This window comes from Scophthalmus maximus, chromosome 1 (genome assembly GCF_022379125.1).
Source record: "Scophthalmus maximus strain ysfricsl-2021 chromosome 1, ASM2237912v1, whole genome shotgun sequence".
NCBI classification, from domain to species: domain Eukaryota; kingdom Metazoa; phylum Chordata; class Actinopteri; order Pleuronectiformes; family Scophthalmidae; genus Scophthalmus; species Scophthalmus maximus.
The window spans coordinates 19,797,262-19,816,780 of NC_061515.1; the positions used below are offsets into that span (position 1 = coordinate 19,797,262).

The window sequence follows — 19,519 nt, forward strand, 5'->3', positions numbered from 1 at the left end:
ATCCCCACACTGGGTTGCTTCAGTAGAATCCTCCGTCTCCACACGTGGCTCCAGTCCTCCTGCACCGGCCACGACTTTGGCTTCATTGACATTTTTAACTTGGTTTGGAACTGTTCATCCTTTTTTTTCAAGGCTGACGGAGTTCACCCAGTCGGGCCAGCTAGCAGAATGCTAGCTGCTAACCTGCTGCGTTGTTTACAACTTTCCCCACGTGACTGACTATTTACTTCTCACACTTCCTCTCCGGCGTCGCATCAGCGCACCGTTCTCCCAGGTAGCGCCCCCTACGCCATCATCAATCCCTTTCTCTCCACCTCACTCAGCTTCTCCAAAAAGGCCTGGTGTATTATACATATACATCCCAGTCAGAATTACACACCCACGCTCGCGTTCCAGTTCTGATCAGGATCGACGTGGTGCACGAGCCCCCAGACAAATTGGCATTCAACCCCAAGCCTTCCAGTGCAATTGAGGATATGTTTGCCTCTCCAGCTCACATGTGTCTGATAAATGCACGTTCTGTGGCAAATAAGGCTCATATACTAAATGACTCGATTACCAAAGAAAAATCTGTCGTTCTTATTTTTGACTGAAACCTGGCAACGAAATTATGGAGTTTTATCTCAATGAACACTGACCTACTGGTTGCTCATATATTGGCTCGCCACGTCTGTCTGGTCGTGGCATTCGTCTTGCGGTGATTTGAAGAAAAAAAAAATCAGTTTTCTTGCCAATTGCTGAGCACAGAACAATATACTAACTTTGAACCACAGCTGACTAAAGTTGGCCGACTAAAGCCATTCTATTGTGCTTTAATCTATCGCCCTCCTGGTCCAGCAGGTCCATTTTAACTTCTATTATAAAGCTAGAAAAAGTTTTATCGATTGGGGATTTTAATTTGCACGTTGATGATGCCAGAAAAATGTGGACAGCAAAGACCAGAACATATCACAGAATACACAAGACAGTCAGTGCAAAGTGTTCAAGGAATAGTCGAGAGGTGGTTGTGATAACGAGGTTGAGGTTTAAATTTGACACAGATTTTTATAATGGACAAGTAAATATGCACACTGTGATGTTGTTGAAAATACTGGACATGTGTTAATGCACTGTACTCAATATAATGACGAGAGAACAAGGTTGAAAAACAGGAGGAGAGGATGATCTGTAGAAGGAATACACGGTACACATGGAGTTAAAGTGTGGGAAGGAGAAACATGGGTCTAATGAAACCACACGATTATAGACAGATTTTTACTTCATGATTTTGATGTTTGCGTTTTCTTTATTCAGATATGATTGAGGGATCTGGATCTGCTGGCATATACTTCAGTAAGTTAATGTTCAGATGGTCACAAGTCTGTTCTCATTCAAACTGTTTTTGTTTTTATAATTGTTGAATGTACAATACCAACAACTCCTCTTCTTTTTCTCAAAGTTGTGACTTTGATCGTGGTGGTGGTGGTGGCGGCGGCGGCGGCTTGTGTTTGCGTTATCACAGGCATTGCTGTCCTGCTGCAAAAACAAAAGAACAGGTATTTCTCTTCTTAGCCAGTGTCTGAGTCTGTGAGGGTCAATGTTCAGCCTTAACTGTTCTTCTTTCTGTCTGTCACGCAGAAACCTTGAGAAGAGTCCTTTGCCTCAAACTGTAGTCCAAGACACCCCCACATAAGACAGTCTTCTTCAAACTTGTTTACATCATATTCACTTCAATCAGGAGAGGCTTCCTTTGAAAATGAACAAAATGTTTTTGCCATAATCAACAAGGAGATATAAATGAGGGTATTTGGTGCTTAGACGGTAGCAGAGGATACTAGAGGTGACTTGGGAGGAGGAGGAGGGTCACAGCAAATAACTGAAATGACAGCTGACAACAAGAGAGAGGAGAGCAGATTTAAAGTTTAACAGCAACGACTATGATTGGTTTATAGAGATAAAGGCAGAATCTGATTGGATTACTGAAGACGCCCACAGTCAGCTGATTAGAACAGGCGGGGAAAGGGAGGGTCATAAAGATAGCCTTCCTGATTGAACTTTGGTTGCATGATGTCAGATTTTACACCTTCCAATTGGTCTAACCTTCATCGTCCCTCCCTTGTGTTTTTATCTCAAGGAGCAAATCAGCTTTGGTCACACGAGAGTGATGGAATCAGACAAAGGACAACTCCGCACACTCCGCAGAAAACTCAAAAAAGCAACAGGCCAAATATGCGGCATTCATCAGCAAGAAGACTTCAGTTTGACCAGTGGAAGACAAAATGTTTTTTTACTGGGGAAAAAACCTGAATGTGTCAACAGTCTGTCCTGGTTCATGGATGAAGAAAGAATAATGTAAATAGTAGTTTTGTCGGTGATGTTTAAGTAATTTTTTATGATGTTGTTTACAATATCTGACAACTTTTTAAAAGGGTTTGTATTTTTTGTTAGTATTAGTTATATTTGTTTCTATCGTGTTGCCCTCTTCTTTAACAGATCATAAAAACATCCAAATGTTAGCTTGTTCCAGAATGATGTTAGTCGTAACAGTGGTCGCGGCTGCAGTCATATTTACAGTGCTAGTTGTATAAGATGCCAAAAGAGACGCAGCACAATGGTGGCTGGAAAGTGAGGATTCATGCAGTTGCGCCACAAAGCCACCGGAGATCACTGTTTCCACATGTTTCATATCTGAGGGGGGGTTGAACCGGTTTCAGAGACCGGGGATTACACACCAGCAGGAGGAAACTCTTAACACTGGTCGGTCGCAGTTTAATGTAAGAAGCATGGATTCCTCTGCTCCAGTTGGTTTTACCTGCAGTATAGGCAGCATCTCTCATCCAGTCCTCTGTCAGCGGGTAAGTCTGCTTTCTCTTTATCGTGCAACAGTCGCGACAGGTTTGGTTCCAAGCAAAGTTGGTTTGAAATAAATTAAAAACCTTTGGCAGTCACTTATGAATATATATATATATATATTCATGTTTGACCCAGGGGTCTCAACACATCTATAGCCAGTTTGTCAAACTTTTATGGTGACAATTCTTCAGGGTAAAACATCATCCAATTTTCTTTCCTTTTTCTTTGAAAACAAAGTTGTTCAACAAAAAAAAATATCACATTTAACTTAACTAATGGGTATTTTGTTCCTTGTAATGGATTAATCTGCTTGTATAATAATTAATCTTAAATTTGCTCATTAAATTTAACCTTATCTAACTTTAGATTATAATGTTGCCACAAAATGTTTTCCTTCGTGCACCTGTGGGATAAGAGAGCGAGAATGTGTCTTTTTGTCATTTTCTGCATGTATAATGATTTTCAAACCTGCCAAGAGAAAGGTTTACGTGCACCAAAATATCCTGTTGAACTTTTAACTTTTGATCAGCAAGATCTACACAAGAAATCTCACATTACATCCTCCTTTTGGGACTGAATCAGCTGTTGGTGTGCACATCTGGATGTATATGGAGCAGCTTTTTAGGGCTGTAAGTTGCCAGTTGATTGATTGGATCAGATTCCTTGCAGCCGGTGTAATAACCCTTCACCGTCAGTCATCTGTGGCATTTTTGCAGTGGAAAAAGTCCTTTATATGTTCGAGCACAACAGAAGCGGGCTGAACGATTGAAGCCAAATGCTTGGCACAGTAAAAGAGCAAAATAACTACCTATAAAAAGCTCTGGGGTCTGGACCCGGTCTTGTTGTGGTTTGGGTGGGTTTCTCCCTCCCCGGCAAGTCCAGTCCTGGAGTCTGATCAGAGGCCAGTTTGATCAGGATCTGATCCCAGTGCAGTTCACGAGGTGATTTACAGAAGTATCTTTCTGTTGTCTCTCTCTTTACAATGAATGGGGAGATGTTTATAGACAACCAACCACAGTGTTCAGCATGTGTTTGCACTCTTATTTACACACACACACACCCTCTGCGTCATTATAAACTCACGCATGTTGCGATCACCTACATGACTAATACCTTGTCATCCTACTGTACATCACCATGTGGCTGTTGTAATGTCTTTGCGGTTGTGTTTCAGGTACGTATTTTGAAATCTCCGGGTTTGGGTGCAGTCTAGACATCAAAGCGGCGGCTTCGTTTTGCTTCCTGATGATTATGATTTTCACCAGGGCAGGGCGCATGCTGTGGATTTACCTTTAAAATATCCCATTAGACCCCAGGTGATGTTTCTTGCATCAGCAGCGGCTGTTGTTTGTGCGTACACATTGCATTTCCACGGCAACAAACTTAAAAGTGAACCTACCACAGTATCCGATGCACAAATATCCCCCCTAACAACTTTTAGTTATTCAGATGTTTGTATTTTTTCCATCCATCACAGAGCAGAGAGCGTGTTGTTGCTCAGGTGATGCCGTCATTGCAATATGTAATTCTCTGGCTCCGTGTTTCCCATTGCAGCAGACTGTGTGCCAATAACATGCAGGGACAGCCCCGCTGACCTACAGCAGCTGAACAAGTCCCAACGCCGGACACCCCGACAGAGGTGCGTCCACATTGCGGCCTCTTGATTCCACCCCTTCTACAATTCCTTGGCCAGTTCATCGTCTTTATGTGGAAACGGGCGTGTGCTGAATGTTGAGGTTTCACACTGAGGTGGAGGCCCAATCGGTTTAAGAGTTGGAAGCCTCGTTTCGCTGTGCGATGTGTGGGCCTGCCCTCCCCCTGTCTCTGCTGCTATGGACAGTTGGAGTGGCTGTTTTCAGGACTCATGGTACGTTCTATATTCAACTGGTGCTGCTTTTATTATTTGGCTCATTAAAGCTCCTATTATGAGGATAAGGCAGAGGCAAACACAAATATAAATCTTTAAATTTTAAAAACTCTTCAGTGACTTACTGTGCTCACTCGTATGACTGACCTGCTGTTTCAGGTGAAGTCACTGCGCCCGTCAGCCTGACGGCAGAGGCGGGTCGCCCCTTTCTGCTTGGCTGCAACATCACCACGGCAACGGGGGACACCGTCCGGCAAGTCCGCTGGCTCAACAGGCACAACAAGGTCCTGATGGCCTACGAGCAAAGCTCAAGCGCGCCGGTGCGCATCAGCCATCACGACGCCAGCGTGCAGCTCACCGGCCACCACAGCGACAGCAGCCACATCACCATCACACGAGTCCGGCCTGAGGACGAGGGCTGCTACCGCTGCATCTTTGATGTTTTCCCCGGGGGCTCGCAAGAAGGCAAGACATGCATCACAGTCGCTGGTGAGTTTTGCGAAGCTGTACATTGCAGCTAAAAGCCACGTCCACCATTAAAGAGTTTATTCTGTGCTCTGGGCCGCACAACTCGGTTCATATTTTTAGATCATTAAGGGTCCCTTGATAAAATGTTTGAGGATGATAAATACATGTTCATGTTCGGTTCAAGATTTTAGTTCCTCCCAGCTTCTGTTATCTAAGAGAGCATGTTATCTTCAGTAAGCATCTTCAGCGCTGCAACTCTCACATGACCCTTGACCTTTTGCCCTTTTATCCATGAAGACATTTGTATTTTTAGAAGTCTCAGAGGTTCACATAGAGGGTTTGTTTTGCTGCATTGAGACATGCAGTGTGACACTAAGGTCTGATCAGCAGGGGAGGAAAGCCCACCCAGACAGCTAACCTTCTTGTTGTTATCATTAAATGTGCACACACATTTTTTTATTGCTCCCTGGGTCCCAATCCTGTAAGGTTCCGATTTCATAGTACATTTGACGCCAGCAGCACTTCCTTTGTCCCAGGTAAAGTGTGGCTGCTTGGCAACAAGACAGTCATAAGCGGAAAGCCGGTCACCCTCTCCTGCTGGTACAGCCTGCCCGAGAGGGTGCAGCAGGTGCTGTGGAGGAAGACCGCCGAGCAGGGCGACACCACCACCATGGCGTCCTACAGCAAGTATGGCCACCACAGAGTGGAAGAGTACTTCAGGGGCCGGGTCAGCCTGAGCCGAACCCTGGACGACACCCAGCTGACCATCCAGCCGGTCAAGACGGAGGACGAGGCGTGCTACACCTGCGAGTTCCACACGTACCCTGACGGCAGCAGAAGCGCCACCGCCTGCCTCTCTGTCTATGGTGAGTCTGGGGACAGTCAGCAACGTATACCCGTGGTCAATTCGCATTTTAGATTTTTTTTATTTAGCCTTTTAACACCCTGAGAAGATTGTACAAGAAGAAATCGATGCGATCAGTCTATTAGCTTTCAGTATGGAATTGAAAGTGTATAATTGGGCACAAAATTAAAGGTCTTGTGGGGTCGCCGGTTGGTTTTCGGGACAAAGGTGGATGCAGAAAATAGAATGTCTGCATTTATCCTTAAAAACCATTCATTATCTTTCACTAAAGCTGTAAAACAGCAATGTCCTGCTGCGTTCTTCACACGTGAACGGCAAACTCCGAATGTCCGAACCCATATTTCCTGACGCTTTCCAGAGTTTGCCGTTCACACACAGGGATGAACGCAGCAGGAGGTGGTCCGGGTCAGACGCGTTCACAGCAGCAGGAACATTTCCAGAACCTTCATACGAGGGGATGGCGCCTGGAGATTCTTCTGCTGTATTCTGCTGAAGCAGCTTTTTTGTTCTTGCATACAGCCCAGAGGAAATGTTTACTCGTGCGTGCGTGTGCACATCCCAGATATAGCTAAGGAAAAGGGAAGTGTGTGTACAAGCAGCCCCGAGTTGAGAGTTGCTGCAGTGGGTGATTAAACTAAAAGGTCTGACCTGCTATGGCGACATCGCACCGCGTCCCCCCTCGCCAACTCTTAACCCCCGGCCTCTCCGTCCCGCCACTGTGCCAGAAATGTGTGAAGCACAACGTCACACTTCAGCAGCCATACTAAAACGTTCCAGAAGGTGTGAGTGGTTGTTGATCTTCCTTCATGAGTGTGTTTTTGGAGTGATAATGTTGACAGAGGGAAGGGTGTCACTGAGGGGAATGGGGGTGATTAGTTAGGGTGAAAGCCCAGGGGATGAGTGGCTCACTGTTTCCCTGCACAGAAGGCCTCAGTGTGTACTAAACAAGCTTTGCATTTGTCTTAGCTGAAGTAAAAGCTGCTCTGCCGCTGTTCGGTGTCTGGGTTTGTTTCCAGGGCGACATGTGTCCTGGGAAAGAGAGATTGACAGGCAGCGTTCTCTGTCTCTCCATCAACGTTACGACAGCAGAGGAACAAATCTCTTGTCTGTTGTCTGTGATTTACAAGCTCGGACAAAGAAAAAAAGATATTTGTGTCACCTTTTTTGGTTCATTTAACATCATTTCAACAACTTAATCAGAATAACATCTATGAAACATTATCTTTTCCTCTTCAGTTTTACCCAAGCCCGAGGTGAGCCACGTGACCTCGTCTTCAGGGGTCACTGAGGCCAACTGCACCGCCCAGTCGCGCCCTGCGGCAGACATCACGTGGAACATTGGCGGGGACAACCGAACAGTTGGGCCGCCCATTTCCTCTGCCTACGATCAGGGTGACGGCACGACCGTAGTGACGAGCACGGTTTTCTTCCAGTCAGGGCTGCTCAGTGACCTTTCCGTCAAGTGCATCGTGCACCACCAGGGTCTGGAGAAACCCCTGACACTGCCCCTCAATACAAATGGTGAGGAAGTCATAACCTATCATGATTAGATCAAATTGTGTCAGGATTCCATGGTCGACCAGTTCACCTTTTCTAGTTAATTCTGAATAGATAACGTGGCGTGTCACATCTAAATCATAGACATATTTACGCAGACATAATGACATAATAGGTTTGTTTGAGCCATGTGTCACACTTTTAGTGATAAAATCAATATGTAGTATGTATCGTCATGTGCAATCAAGACAGGATTTAAAAGCATGGCATCATGTCTACTTTAAGGACACATAACATTTAGGTATTACACAAGGAAAAGACCAGAATTAAAACTTTTTAAAAGTTCTGTCTGAAAATGTTGCCAAAATACCTTGCGTACACAACAGCACTCCCCATCTTTTACTGATGGTGTGTGGCACAAACAAAGGCCTGTGTTTTCTAAGTGTGCGTAGTCGCAGCTATTTTAGTGATGGGCAATTATGGCTGCTTTGATGGGTTTCTGAATCCTCTAATGTCGCAGCATGCGGGAAGGAATATGTTTGTTCTTTTGCACAATAGAAATGCCATTCTTTCACCACATCGCTGAACATGTTTAGTCCAGATGTCATACATGTTACGTGTTCTTTTAAGCATACACCGCGCTTCAGAGCTATGGTGTAACGAGTGTGTGCGTTTTGTGTGCTGCAGTGGGTCCAGTCATGGTCGTGCTCCTCTCGGTGTGCGGCGTGGCAGCCGTCCTCCTGCTCTGTCTGTGTGTGTGTCTCTGCAAGTGCTTAATCTGTACTAACGGTGAGTACAAATTCTGTAACTTCACGTCTCCGTAACGCCAATCACTAAACTGAATGAATTTTCTGTCCCTGTCCACATTTTGTTAAGTTGTTACTCAAAGTTTGATTTATTCCTCCTCTAAAATAGTTCAGCCAAAAAAAGCTGTTATAAGTGTATCTGAGGGTGGACTTCCCACGTCAAGGTTGCCAGTTTCATTTTGACACTGTCGTCTTTTCTATGGGCTTTTCTTTACCTCAGGGTCACCAAAATAATCCGGCTGATATTCAGTGCTTCGTTTTTTTTCTTGCGACCGTTTGTGCTTGCCAAGTTTTGAGTGCCTCTTGTCGTCGTAGTGATTATGATGAAGTATTCGCATTTTCTGTTCTGGTAACATGAACAGAAAAACATCCTGGGATTTCGTGAGCCCTGACACGCCAAGCCAAGCTACAGTAGCTCAGCCTGAGGGTTTCCAGTCCAAAGTTCCACAGAAAGCTGTTATCAATGTTTGTTATCAATTTTCGTTCCGAAAATGTTCCTGCAGGTGTGAACACGTCTGACAATTTCCCTGCTGCGTTCGTCATGTGAAAAAAAGCAAACTCCGAAAAATGTCTGCACCCAATTTTCCGGAGTTAATATCTGGATTAGACTTCTTTTAAAGCATGTTTCCATTGTGTTTAGCTATTGTTTAGATATAAGAAAACAATCTACAAACTGTAGCTTTGATTTGGGTCTTAATAAGTCTGAAAGGAGAATATTGACTGTTTTAAAAATAAGAGGAAAAAAGTGAATAATGGGAATTTGCTTGCCGTTAGAGTGGGATTGAACAAGAGCATTGTCAAATCACGTGACATGAAATACCGTTAAGACATTAACCTGAAAACACACAGAGGGTCGACTCACAGCTACTTTCCGCACAGCAGTGGCAGGGCGGCTGCTCAGTCATGTGTCATCAAAGCTCCCTGGACTCCTGTTATCACCTTTTACTCACAGTCTTCTCTGGGTGTCACGGAAACACCAGCGTGTGGTGCCAGCGGGGTAATGTGGCGCGTGGACCGCTGCCCACTTCCCCTCTATCTTGAATTTTCTGCCCCCCGACGAGAGGCAGGGGAAAATCCTTACTTATCAGGGCGATGACTGAAGCTTTACCTGATCCTCTGCCAGAGAGTTGCGGACGCAAAGGAAGAAAAACAGAAGTGCGCGTTGGTGTGTCAAGGTTAGGGCGGTCCCACGGCAATGTAGAATTTAGCTTTAAGCGGGGCTGTGTGTTTGTGACATGAGCCAAGAGAAATCCCAATGAATACAGTTTATATTTTATATTGTTATTTCATACCTGCATAGACTTTCCACATTTGATTAAAAGTCTTTGCCCGAGTTTCCACGTTTTCCAATTCTGTGGGTCGTGAGTAGAATAACAAGTGGTTGTGCTGATTGTCTTGAGTTAGCAGCCGGAAAGAAAAGAACCTTCTCTCTGGGTCTAATCCCTTGCGATGTGGGGGGAAGGCAGACATTAAGAGCCTGTCGGAGGGACAGACTCTTAATATCTGCCTTAACGCCCCCCCCCCCCCCCCCCCCCCCCCCCGCCCCGCCCGCCCGCCCCTCTCTCACTTGATACACGTGTACACACACACACACACACACACACACACACACACACACACACACAAACACAAACACACTGTATTTCCCAGTCTTGTCTTGGCGGAGATTTGCCAGGAACACAGGCTTTTACTGTGATGTGATTCCGATAGTGTTCAAGAGAAAGAGAGCAACAATGCAGCTGTGATGCAAAGTATTTGTCCTTGTTTGGTCATTTGACCTGAATAATTCAGTTTTAGCGTGTGTGTGGCTTGAATACCACTAAAGGTAAGAGGGAATATTTGATTCTCTTGTAATTTGTGTGAACAGACCCTTTCAGACATTGCTGGAGGGATGCAGGTCAGTACATTCATGTTTTCTTATTATAAGACAACATGCTTTAAACTGTTAAAAGTGTCTTGTCTTATATTTGATTGGATCCATAAGCATTGGATGGATACAAATGGCCTCAAGAGGGTCGGAGCAGCTGTCTGGAAGTAAAACTCAGTTTTGACAAATATCTTAAGTCTGTCTGAGACGTGCAGCAGCAGAGGAGCCCACGGTGAATAGGCCTGAAGAGTTGTGATGTCTGCGGCTAAAGTTCAACTTGGAGCCGGCCACAAAAATGGCTTGTGTGGTGTGGTTTCCTTCTGAATCCGTGGGCGCAATTCAGGCACTGCTTGCTTCAGTCAGGGCTGGGAAGTCGCTGGCCGGGGCATGAGGTTCTTCCAGTAAAGTGCCCCTGGACTGTTTGTGTCTGCGTCTCTGTCCATGATTTTTGGCATGGCCGGGTGGAGAGCCATACAGAGCACAAGGTGTTGTGGTGGCGCAGCTACAAGGCCAGGAAGCTGACCACAGATAAGAGCCTTTTATTCGGTGGCACCTTTCAACCCGTGGCACCACAGGAAGTACGGGGGAGGCGCCACATCCGGTCCGGCACACAAACACCGTCCGCCCCTGAATCATGAGGGCAGAACTGAGGGTAGCACTGATTGCTCCTGAGAGATTGGAGGGAGGAAAGCAGGACACGGGAAGAGCAGGCAGCACATCAGATTGTTGACCCGATGAAAGGCGACACCTGCTGGTCGCTACTCTGCAGGACTGTGTGGCCCTTTTTTTCTTTTATCTGCTGACTTCACTTGACACACTATAGATATTTTCGAAGCGAGCCGCCTCGAAATACTGCACATTGCTGCAACATGTACGTCAAGGTGTGACGGGCACTTAACCATGGCTCTGGAATTCCTGCAGTGTTTCATCATTGTGTACGTGTGTGTGTGTGTGTGTGTGTGTGTGTGTGTGTGTGTGTGTGTGTGTGTGTGTGTGTGTGTGTGTGTGTGTGTGTGTGTGTGTGTGTGTGTGTGTGTGTGTGTGTGTGTGTGTGTGTGTGTGTGTGTGTGTGTGTGTGTGTGTGTGTGTGTGTGTGTGTGTGTTTACTCAGACATGTATGTGCTGTGTTTTACTTCTGCACATGACGTAGTAAGATGTTTGCTCTCACTTTGACTCTGGGTGCTCTTATAGAAACAAACAAAACAAATTTCAAATCGTGTAATCGAAGGACGTATAATAAAAGACACGTGACTGGCCCGTGTTGAAGTGGATCAACAGAAGAATCCATTGCCAGTGTCCCAAAAAACTGATGTCAAACCCAAAGTGCTCGTCATTTTAGCAATGAAATGTCAGGGACGCCCTGTCAGGAAAAGGGTGTCCCAGCCCGGCGGGACGTGCCGACTGCTGAGGCAAGGATTTGTTCTCCGTAGGTTAAATTAAACGTTTGCGAAAGAGGAAAGCTGACCCACTAACTGTGCTTTTCTCTCCCCCTTCTGTCCAGACTGATTTGGAGCCCGGCGTCACCGCCGATTTGATGTCGGTCCAGCCGGCGCTCTGAGCCTGACCTAGCTGCTCAGCACTGTGCCGGTCCAGCTCAGCGCACAGAGGACGGGAACAGAGCTTCGACAGAGCCACGCCAACACCGCTGGCTCTGCTTCCATGAGCTGGGAAGACACTGCTTGTGTTATTTACTACAACAGAACTAAAAAAAAAACGTATTTAATGCTAGATATTTACACTTACAGTATAAAAGTTACCTGGCTTATTGATAGAATCACTGTGATAAGAATAGAGGGTTTGGAGTTGGGGTCAAATGAAACTCTAACCTGGAAGGAGACTGGAAGTTATATCTTTTTTTTACAGTTAAGTTGTATATGTAGCTTGCCTGTTGCTCTTAGTTTGAAGTGTTCTTACTTTGATGGGGAGTATGTCATCATTAAGAAAGTCAACTTCATATAATCTAAATTGAACAAATTAAACTGTGCGAAATGGCCACCGTCAGCTGATGGCCCCTAATTTGTGGTTGTCAAATAAAGAAGATGGCAGTTGTTGTTTTTTTTAAAAGGCCCTTTGACTGTTTTGATCTCATCTTTAACGAGTTACAGGAAATCAAAGAGAAGCAGTGGAGCGGAGGCTAAAATCGATTTCTAGTGTGTGACTCTGATGGTTTGAGTGGGAAAGAATGAAAGGTTTGTATTTATAGCTGCTGCGCTGTGCGGGACAGAAGGGTGGTCGCCCGGTGACCTCGCTGTACTCGGTGGTTCACGTCTGTGTGTGTGTATTTGCAGTGATGTACAGTATTGTATGACTGAGTCGAACCACAGGGAGCAGCAGTCTTAGAGTTTAGACTTTTATTTGCGGCAAATAATAATACACGCCTAAATGGGTCATGTACAATGGTTTTATAGAAAATCTCATTTATATATAAAAGAAAAACATGTATTCTAATAACAATTAAACATGGATGTTGGTTGTTTACCTGTAATGTACATTTCACAGTGATGAACTTGGTAGATCATTATGAGATTTAAATCTTGATAAATACCAACAGTGTTAGCAAAAATACCACAGCTGCTATTCAACATTAAATATTTCCACATTTCTATTTTCCTCTCTGTTTCATATTAGGGTTTTCAGTGTCAAAAGTGTTGTTTTTGAGCAGTATAACTTTTTTAGTACCTGTAAGTGTTGGTTCATAGTTTCATATTAGCACGAGCTGGAGCAAATAAAATCTCATTTATGTTTCGCATCTGTATTTGGGAGACTTTAAAGAAGAGTTTCAGATGTTTTCTCTAGCTTTCAAATTTTTTAATCTGAACTCTGGGTCGTGTAGGGTTACGATGTGTATCATGACAGCGTGGTTATAGTAACCTCACCAGAATTTTACACAATAGGAAACCTGTTTCCTCTGCAGCCAACTGCAGTGACTTTACTTTGTCACTCTCGGTCATTAACAAGTGGCTTAGTGCTTTTTGTTAATGATCTATGACAAACCAATGCAAATATTTAAGGCTTAAATTAGCCTCAAATTAACCTGCACCCAGTTTCATACAAAAAAATGACACTTCAGGTTATTATTCATGGCCACTTAGAGGTAGCGTTCAAAACTACTCAGGCTCAAAAAAACTCCAAAGTAAATCAATATTCTCTCTTAACCTGTAGGTTGTTCAATCTTTTTCCTTGACTTTTGGAAGTGGATTCTTCAGACTGACATGGACCATTGTAAAGTTTTCTCCAAATATGTCATGTACAATAAATAAAGACATTTTTCCCTCCTTAGTTTCCACAAACCAAACAAAGACAGGAAAAGGTCAGTTGTTCCTTTGCTCCTCGGAGGCACTTGCTTGGCACCTGGCAGATTTAGTTTGATTGTAATCAGTGACACTGATGTTATTAAAGCAAATTATTTGACTATTAATAATAATCATAATACAGAGGCTTATCTGAAGGAAACTATGAGCTAACATTGAGTGAACTGACAATTGAAATCACTGTTTTTAAACATTTACTGTATGGAGCCATGCTCAGGAAGTTTATTTACTCTTTCTTAAGTTTTTCTTTTTACAGGGTTTTGTTGATCTGAAAACAATCATATCACCAAGATAAGATTATCATCTGGACAGTTGCCTGTTGAAAGTTCAGGATACTGAGTTTTGCTTTTTCAACTCTAGGTGGCAACCTTATCTGATTCGCTTTCAGATGTAATTTTACTTTTTCCCCCCTTTGTCCAATTCAGCCTTTATTCCTATTTCTTATGCACTATTTCTTCACCTCTTTTGTACCAAACATAACAAAACACACGTACTTTGATAACGGCCCCGTCCCAAAACAAACCAACCCCCCCAAAAAATGTTGAGCTTTGTTGATTGTAACTCTAAAGGCAAAGTGTCTCTACCTGCGTCACATGGTGGTTGGTGGGCAATGTAGCATGTTTGGTGGGTTGTGTATCAAAAGTATATGCATCCGAGTATGTACGTGTGTGTGGTGTGGGGAGGGGTAAAACCACAGAAGTAACACATCCCACGGGCCACGCTGCTTGTAGCTGGTTTCAATCTGAACCGAAAGGTGTTATTTTCCTGGCTCAAAGTGAAATTCGGCCGACAATGTTCTAGCACCTCATCCTATTAATCCTATTTCTATTAACAACTTATTGAGATGAGAGTGTAAATATTATACTTATACTGGATTTAGTGCACTGTATTTGTCACTCATCCTGTGCAAAGTGTAATCCAAGAGCATGCGCACCTTTGCCAATAATAATATGCAAAGTCTGTTGTCAGGTTATATTAGAAAGGTTTTTTAATCTGTTGTCATTTGTTTATGTAGTGACATGACATTAAAAAGATGAGAATATATTATTCCTTTGACAGATGGGTAATATCTAAGTTCGAGTCTGATCATGTTGAGTAGAGGGGTACGTTTCTGATTCATGTCTTCACTGGAAAATAACCTCCATTCCTCACTGTCATTGTTTTTTTTACATATGGTTACATGACATGTGGTTTAATTCTGCTTTCTGTTAGTCAGTCGACATCTTGTCTGCTCCCAAATGCACATGTAAATCTGACACGTCACCCGAAAAAGAGCTCTTCATCAACAGAGAGTGTGAAGACCAGGGCTGCAAACACACACACACACACAAACACACACACACACACACTAATATAGACAAGCAATCACATATATGAGGTATTTGTACCGGATGCGTGCACGAAGATTGATACCTACACAGGAAACAAAACCATTCACCTGTAAATGTGTTACACTGCATGCACACGCATACACACATTATGACCTGATCAAACAATATCACTTTATTTTGTAATTTTAACTGCTGTGTTACTACACTTTGATTTACAGGAATTCAAGTGCACAAAATGGAGTCAAGAAAACAGCTCTATGAAGGAATGAACAACAGATCTAAAATACAATACACAATACAAAGTACAATAATGGCAAAGCCTTTCACTGATTGACTAATTTCACACAGAAATCCGGAAAAATGTAATATATCAGAGATAAGTTCTAATCTTTAGATAATTACATTACTTGTTTTGATATTAGCCCTGGTATCATAACGTTTAACAGATTGATTTTAAGTCAAATCATTTTCATAGTCATCAATGGTGGACGAGGCATAATGGGGAGTCTGGCAGGTTGGATCTGCCGCGTCCCTGGTTCATCCTGCACAACAGAAACCTTGGACAGACATCAGATAAGATCAGATACTCTTCTCAGACTCATGACAGTGACTTATGTACTTTTTTCACTGTTATTCTTTCAGCAGGAGGTCTGCAGTGTGCGGTCCTGACTGACCCTGAGGAATCAAACAAATACCGTACGTAACAACTCAAGTCCCACCTCTGAACAGTCACGTCGGTGTGATGGATATCGCTATCACTATGATGACAAACACCAAGCCTCCAACAGCACGGTACACGCATGGAAAGAAAGTGCCTTGAGCTGTAGAATGAATGTAAAAAAAAAAGTTGATGTGACACTTGTCATAGAGGCCATACAATGCACGTGATACAGCAATAGCACTGTAAGAGAGCAAATTAAACTCTTGCCTGATTCCAAAGTCGTGCACCTAACTGTGGTGGTCTCCACGTTATCTGAAAAACATACAGATCAATGTGGTTACACACCATGAATTCAAGGAGCATAACAGCTGCTCGTGTTTATTATAAACATAAAAGTAACATCATTTCCTGCTGGATGTCAAGCTTATTACCTATATGGATGATAAAGTAGTTTAATGTATGAGTACATAGTTTTAAGCTGACAAAAGCTGACAGTCTTTTTTGTGTAGTCCTGCACGGTAGTAGGACTACACGAGCCACCAAAATAATCTTGTTTGTGTATGAGATAAGACGGAGACCTAATGCGGTTGTCGTTCAAAGCCTGTGCCTTTTGTGTAGCAGCTCGGACCGTGTGACCATCTGCCTACAACTCTGACATCAGGCTCCTGCTTTCACCAAATATGGTTGCAAACAAATCATTTTGATTGGCTGCGTGGAAACGATTCCATCTACATAGATGGAGAACAAAACCCTGCTCAGACTCGAGGAAGCATTTAAGAAATGATCAACAATAACTTACTGTCAGTTTCCAAAGTGCAACCAAGCAGCGCCAAAACAGAAACATAAGGATAGTCAGGTAGTTAGTTCTCATGGTGGGAACACTTCAAGATCAAGAACCTTTTTTTTCAACCTTGGTAGATGTTTGAGTTCAGATTAAAGTAACACTGTGCAGGGCAGGTGGAAACACGTGCAAAACACCATAAATGGACTTGTCTTACTTAATAGTCCGTCCGAGTCGTTACCTGCAGGACACAAAATGAAAACACATGCAGATTACAAATATAGAGAATTATATAGCATGACAAGTGTATTTTATGGAGAATAAAAACTGATTAAACGCACTGGTGACCTTTGATCTTGTGAACACAATTTGCCGTGGTTAAAGGAACTGAAAGTGACCTCTCATGAAGTAGACTGTCTCAAGGGGAACTGTGAAGCCACATATTTTTGTTTTACCATAAATGCTTTAAGCTTGAGTTTATTCTTGACCTCAGAAACGGCAGTTGATAAAACAATCTCACTACGAGATTGTTTTATCAACCTTGGTAGATGTTTGAGTTCAGATTAAAGTAACACTGTGCAGGGCAGGTGGAAACACGTGCAAAACACCATAAATGGACTTGTCTTACTTGTGAATTCTTCCATGAAACAATGTTAAGTTCACCACCACCCATAAAATTATACAGGGCTATTGTCATAATTTTTTTCATCATATGAACATAGGCGGTGTTAAAATAGGGGGGAATGTTTCTTACTTCTAAATCCAAATGTAGCACTGCACTTGTCCTTTTCTTAGTCAGTAGCACTTATTAGAAACGTAAGCTGTACAATGTGAACACAGGTTTCTTATGCATATACACCAATAAATAACTGAAAAAGTCACACAACATGGACAGAAACGTTGATGCTATGACTCACATCATACCCACTTCGACACTGATACAGACCTGAGTCGCTGCTGAGGACTTTTTGGAATATCAAAAACGATATCCATTAAAAACGGTTCAACTCTTTATACCAGGTCACAGCAGGTGGTGAATCGTTGCAGAAAACAATTGTGCAGTTGATGATGAAATCTTGTCCAAGGAAGATCTCGAAGGCTGTTCCAGGCAATAGTCCGTCCGAGTCGTTACCTGCAGGAGACAAAATGAAAACACATGCAGATTACAAATATAGAGAATTGTATAGCATGACAAACGTATTTTATGGAGAATAAAAACTGATTAAACGCACTGGTGACCTTTGATCTTGTGAACACAATTTGCCGTGGTTAAAGGAACTGAAAGTGACCTCTCATGAAGTAGACTATCTCAAGGGGAACTGTGAAGCCACATATTTTTGTTTTACCATAAATGCTTTAAGCTTGAGTTTATTCTTGACCTCAGAAACGGCAGTTGATAAAACAATCTCGCTACGATGTCCATTTAGTTGTTCGTCTGGAGCTTTCGGACATGTCACATGATCCTAAAGTACTTCGAAAAACTGAAAACGCACGCATCTATGGTGTATTTCTGTCCTGGGAAAAACATCTGCAAAATGTTTACCTGTACAGGAACAGCAGAAAAATTCATAATGCTCAAATTTGGACATGCACGTTTTATTTGATATGATATTCCTGGTATGGATAAAGATATGGATTTTAAAAAACACTGCTGGTGGATCACTGGCCCACTGTGAACCATCATTAGATAATTCACAAAAAAAAATCATTAGTAATTCGCAAAATGACAAACTTTCAACTGGGAAATGATTTTGTCTAAATCAATATTAAACATCACAAGCCACATTTAGCAACTGTTTTTTAAAGGCTAATGAGGAAGTTCTATTTTAAAAAAATCATTTGTGTCTTGCTTTTTAGAAATATCAGTGATTACATTAGTGCCAGTAATTTAGAAATAATAAACAATAACTTACTAGGACTGGGAACTCTCGCGGTAACGTATTGTGTCACTTCCGGTTGTTGTCGCTTCTGTGAACTGTGTTTATCCACCGCTCCTCCTCGTCTCTCTTTAACACTGCGGTTTCCTCTAACTATTGGGACAACTATCCGCTCCACTCTCCCATGTTTAGTCTAAACGCTCACAGCTCTCTTCCTATTTCAGCGACTCGCTCGCTAACTCACAGCGGTTGACACGCTCTTATCTGCACTCCTCACCGTAGCTTAGCTAGTTAGCTTTAGCAGCTAACAATGGCTTCTTCCTCTCCTGCTGTCTCCTGCTCTGTTTGCTCCATGTTTAGTTTCTCCTCCGCCTCCTTTAGCGACAGTGATACTTATAGTAAGTGTAGTTTGCTTGCTAGGATGGAGGCGAGGCTCAGTCTGTTAGAAGCGCGGCTCTGCACCGTGGAGAGTAAGTCGTTAGCTGAGACTGTTAGCCAGTCGCCGCTAGCCGGTGCTAGCCGCTCCAGTGTAGCTTCTTTAGCTCCTTCAGCTCCCGAGCAGCCGGGAGGACAGGGCGGCTGGGTGACTGTCCGCAATAAGAGGTATAGTCCTAGACTGAAGCCCACGGTTCACCACCAACCACTTCACGTTTCCAATAAATTCTCCCCTCTCGACACACCCGCTGAGGAAACAACTCTGATCATTGGTGACTCTGTTTTGAGGAATGTGAAGTCAGCGAAAGCAGCGACCACAGTCTGTGTCCCAGGGGCCAGAGCAGGCGACGTTGAATCCCACCTAAAACTGCTGGCTAAGGATAAACGTAGATATGGTAAAAATTATTATTCACGTCGGCAGTAACGACACCCGATTACGTCAATCGGAGGTCATGAAGATGAATATTGATTCGGTGTGTACTTTTGCAAGAACAATGTCGGACTCTGTAGACTTCTCTGGACCCCTGCCCAACTTGAACAGTGATGACATGTATAGCCGTACATCATCACTAAACCGCTGGTTGTCGAGGTGGTGTCCAGATAACAATGTGGGCTTCATAGATAACTGGAGCACCTTTTGGAGAATTCCTGGTCTGATGTGGAGAGACGGCATTCATCCAACTTTGGATGGTGCAGCTCTCATTTGTAGAAACCTGACTCGGTTACCTAGACGGTCAAACCCGTGACTTTTCAGAGTTGGGACCAGGAAGCAGAGTTGCAGTCTTACACGCTTCTCTGCGCTTCTATTACAGCAGTCACCCCCACAAAACCCCATAGAAACTGTTTCTGCCCCACGACCACTTCAACTATCTAATCCAAAGGGAAATAAAAGAGGTGTAATTCACACAAATCTCATAAAGA

General features: G+C 43.4%; 1 protein-coding gene and 2 long non-coding RNA genes across 4 annotated transcripts; 1 reads left to right on the plus strand and 2 right to left on the minus strand.

Annotated features, from left to right (window-relative positions):
• Nucleotides 1–135: 135 nt before the first annotated feature.
• On the plus strand, nt 136–12,807 carry LOC118309176 (neural cell adhesion molecule 1-A). The gene is made up of 10 exons (XM_035631038.2): nt 136–274; nt 1,294–1,332; nt 1,439–1,535; nt 2,114–2,834; nt 4,387–4,699; nt 4,859–5,188; nt 5,704–6,033; nt 7,269–7,553; nt 8,217–8,318; nt 11,704–12,807. The coding sequence occupies exons 5-10, from the start codon at nt 4,630–4,632 to the stop codon at nt 11,706–11,708; spliced, it is 1,122 nt and encodes a 373-aa protein (XP_035486931.1). The 5' UTR covers nt 136–274; nt 1,294–1,332; nt 1,439–1,535; nt 2,114–2,834; nt 4,387–4,629; the 3' UTR covers nt 11,709–12,807.
• Nucleotides 12,808–14,996: 2,189 nt separating this feature from the next.
• LOC118309438 lies at nt 14,997–15,668 on the minus strand. Its single transcript, XR_004793485.2, has 2 exons — nt 15,564–15,668; nt 14,997–15,401 (listed from the first exon to the last, which is right to left on the minus strand). It is a non-coding gene; the product is annotated as an uncharacterized LOC118309438 (long non-coding RNA).
• A 104-nt stretch (nt 15,669–15,772) lies between these two features.
• On the minus strand, nt 15,773–18,807 carry LOC118309305. 2 transcript variants are annotated; one of them, XR_004793467.2, is made up of 3 exons: nt 18,200–18,807; nt 16,305–17,418; nt 15,773–15,817 (listed from the first exon to the last, which is right to left on the minus strand). It is a non-coding gene; the product is annotated as an uncharacterized LOC118309305 (long non-coding RNA). The 2 variants fall into 2 exon arrangements; XR_004793455.2 differs by lacking the exon at nt 15,773–15,817 and having other exon boundaries at nt 15,953–17,418.
• Between the last annotated feature and the right edge of the window lie 712 nt (nt 18,808–19,519).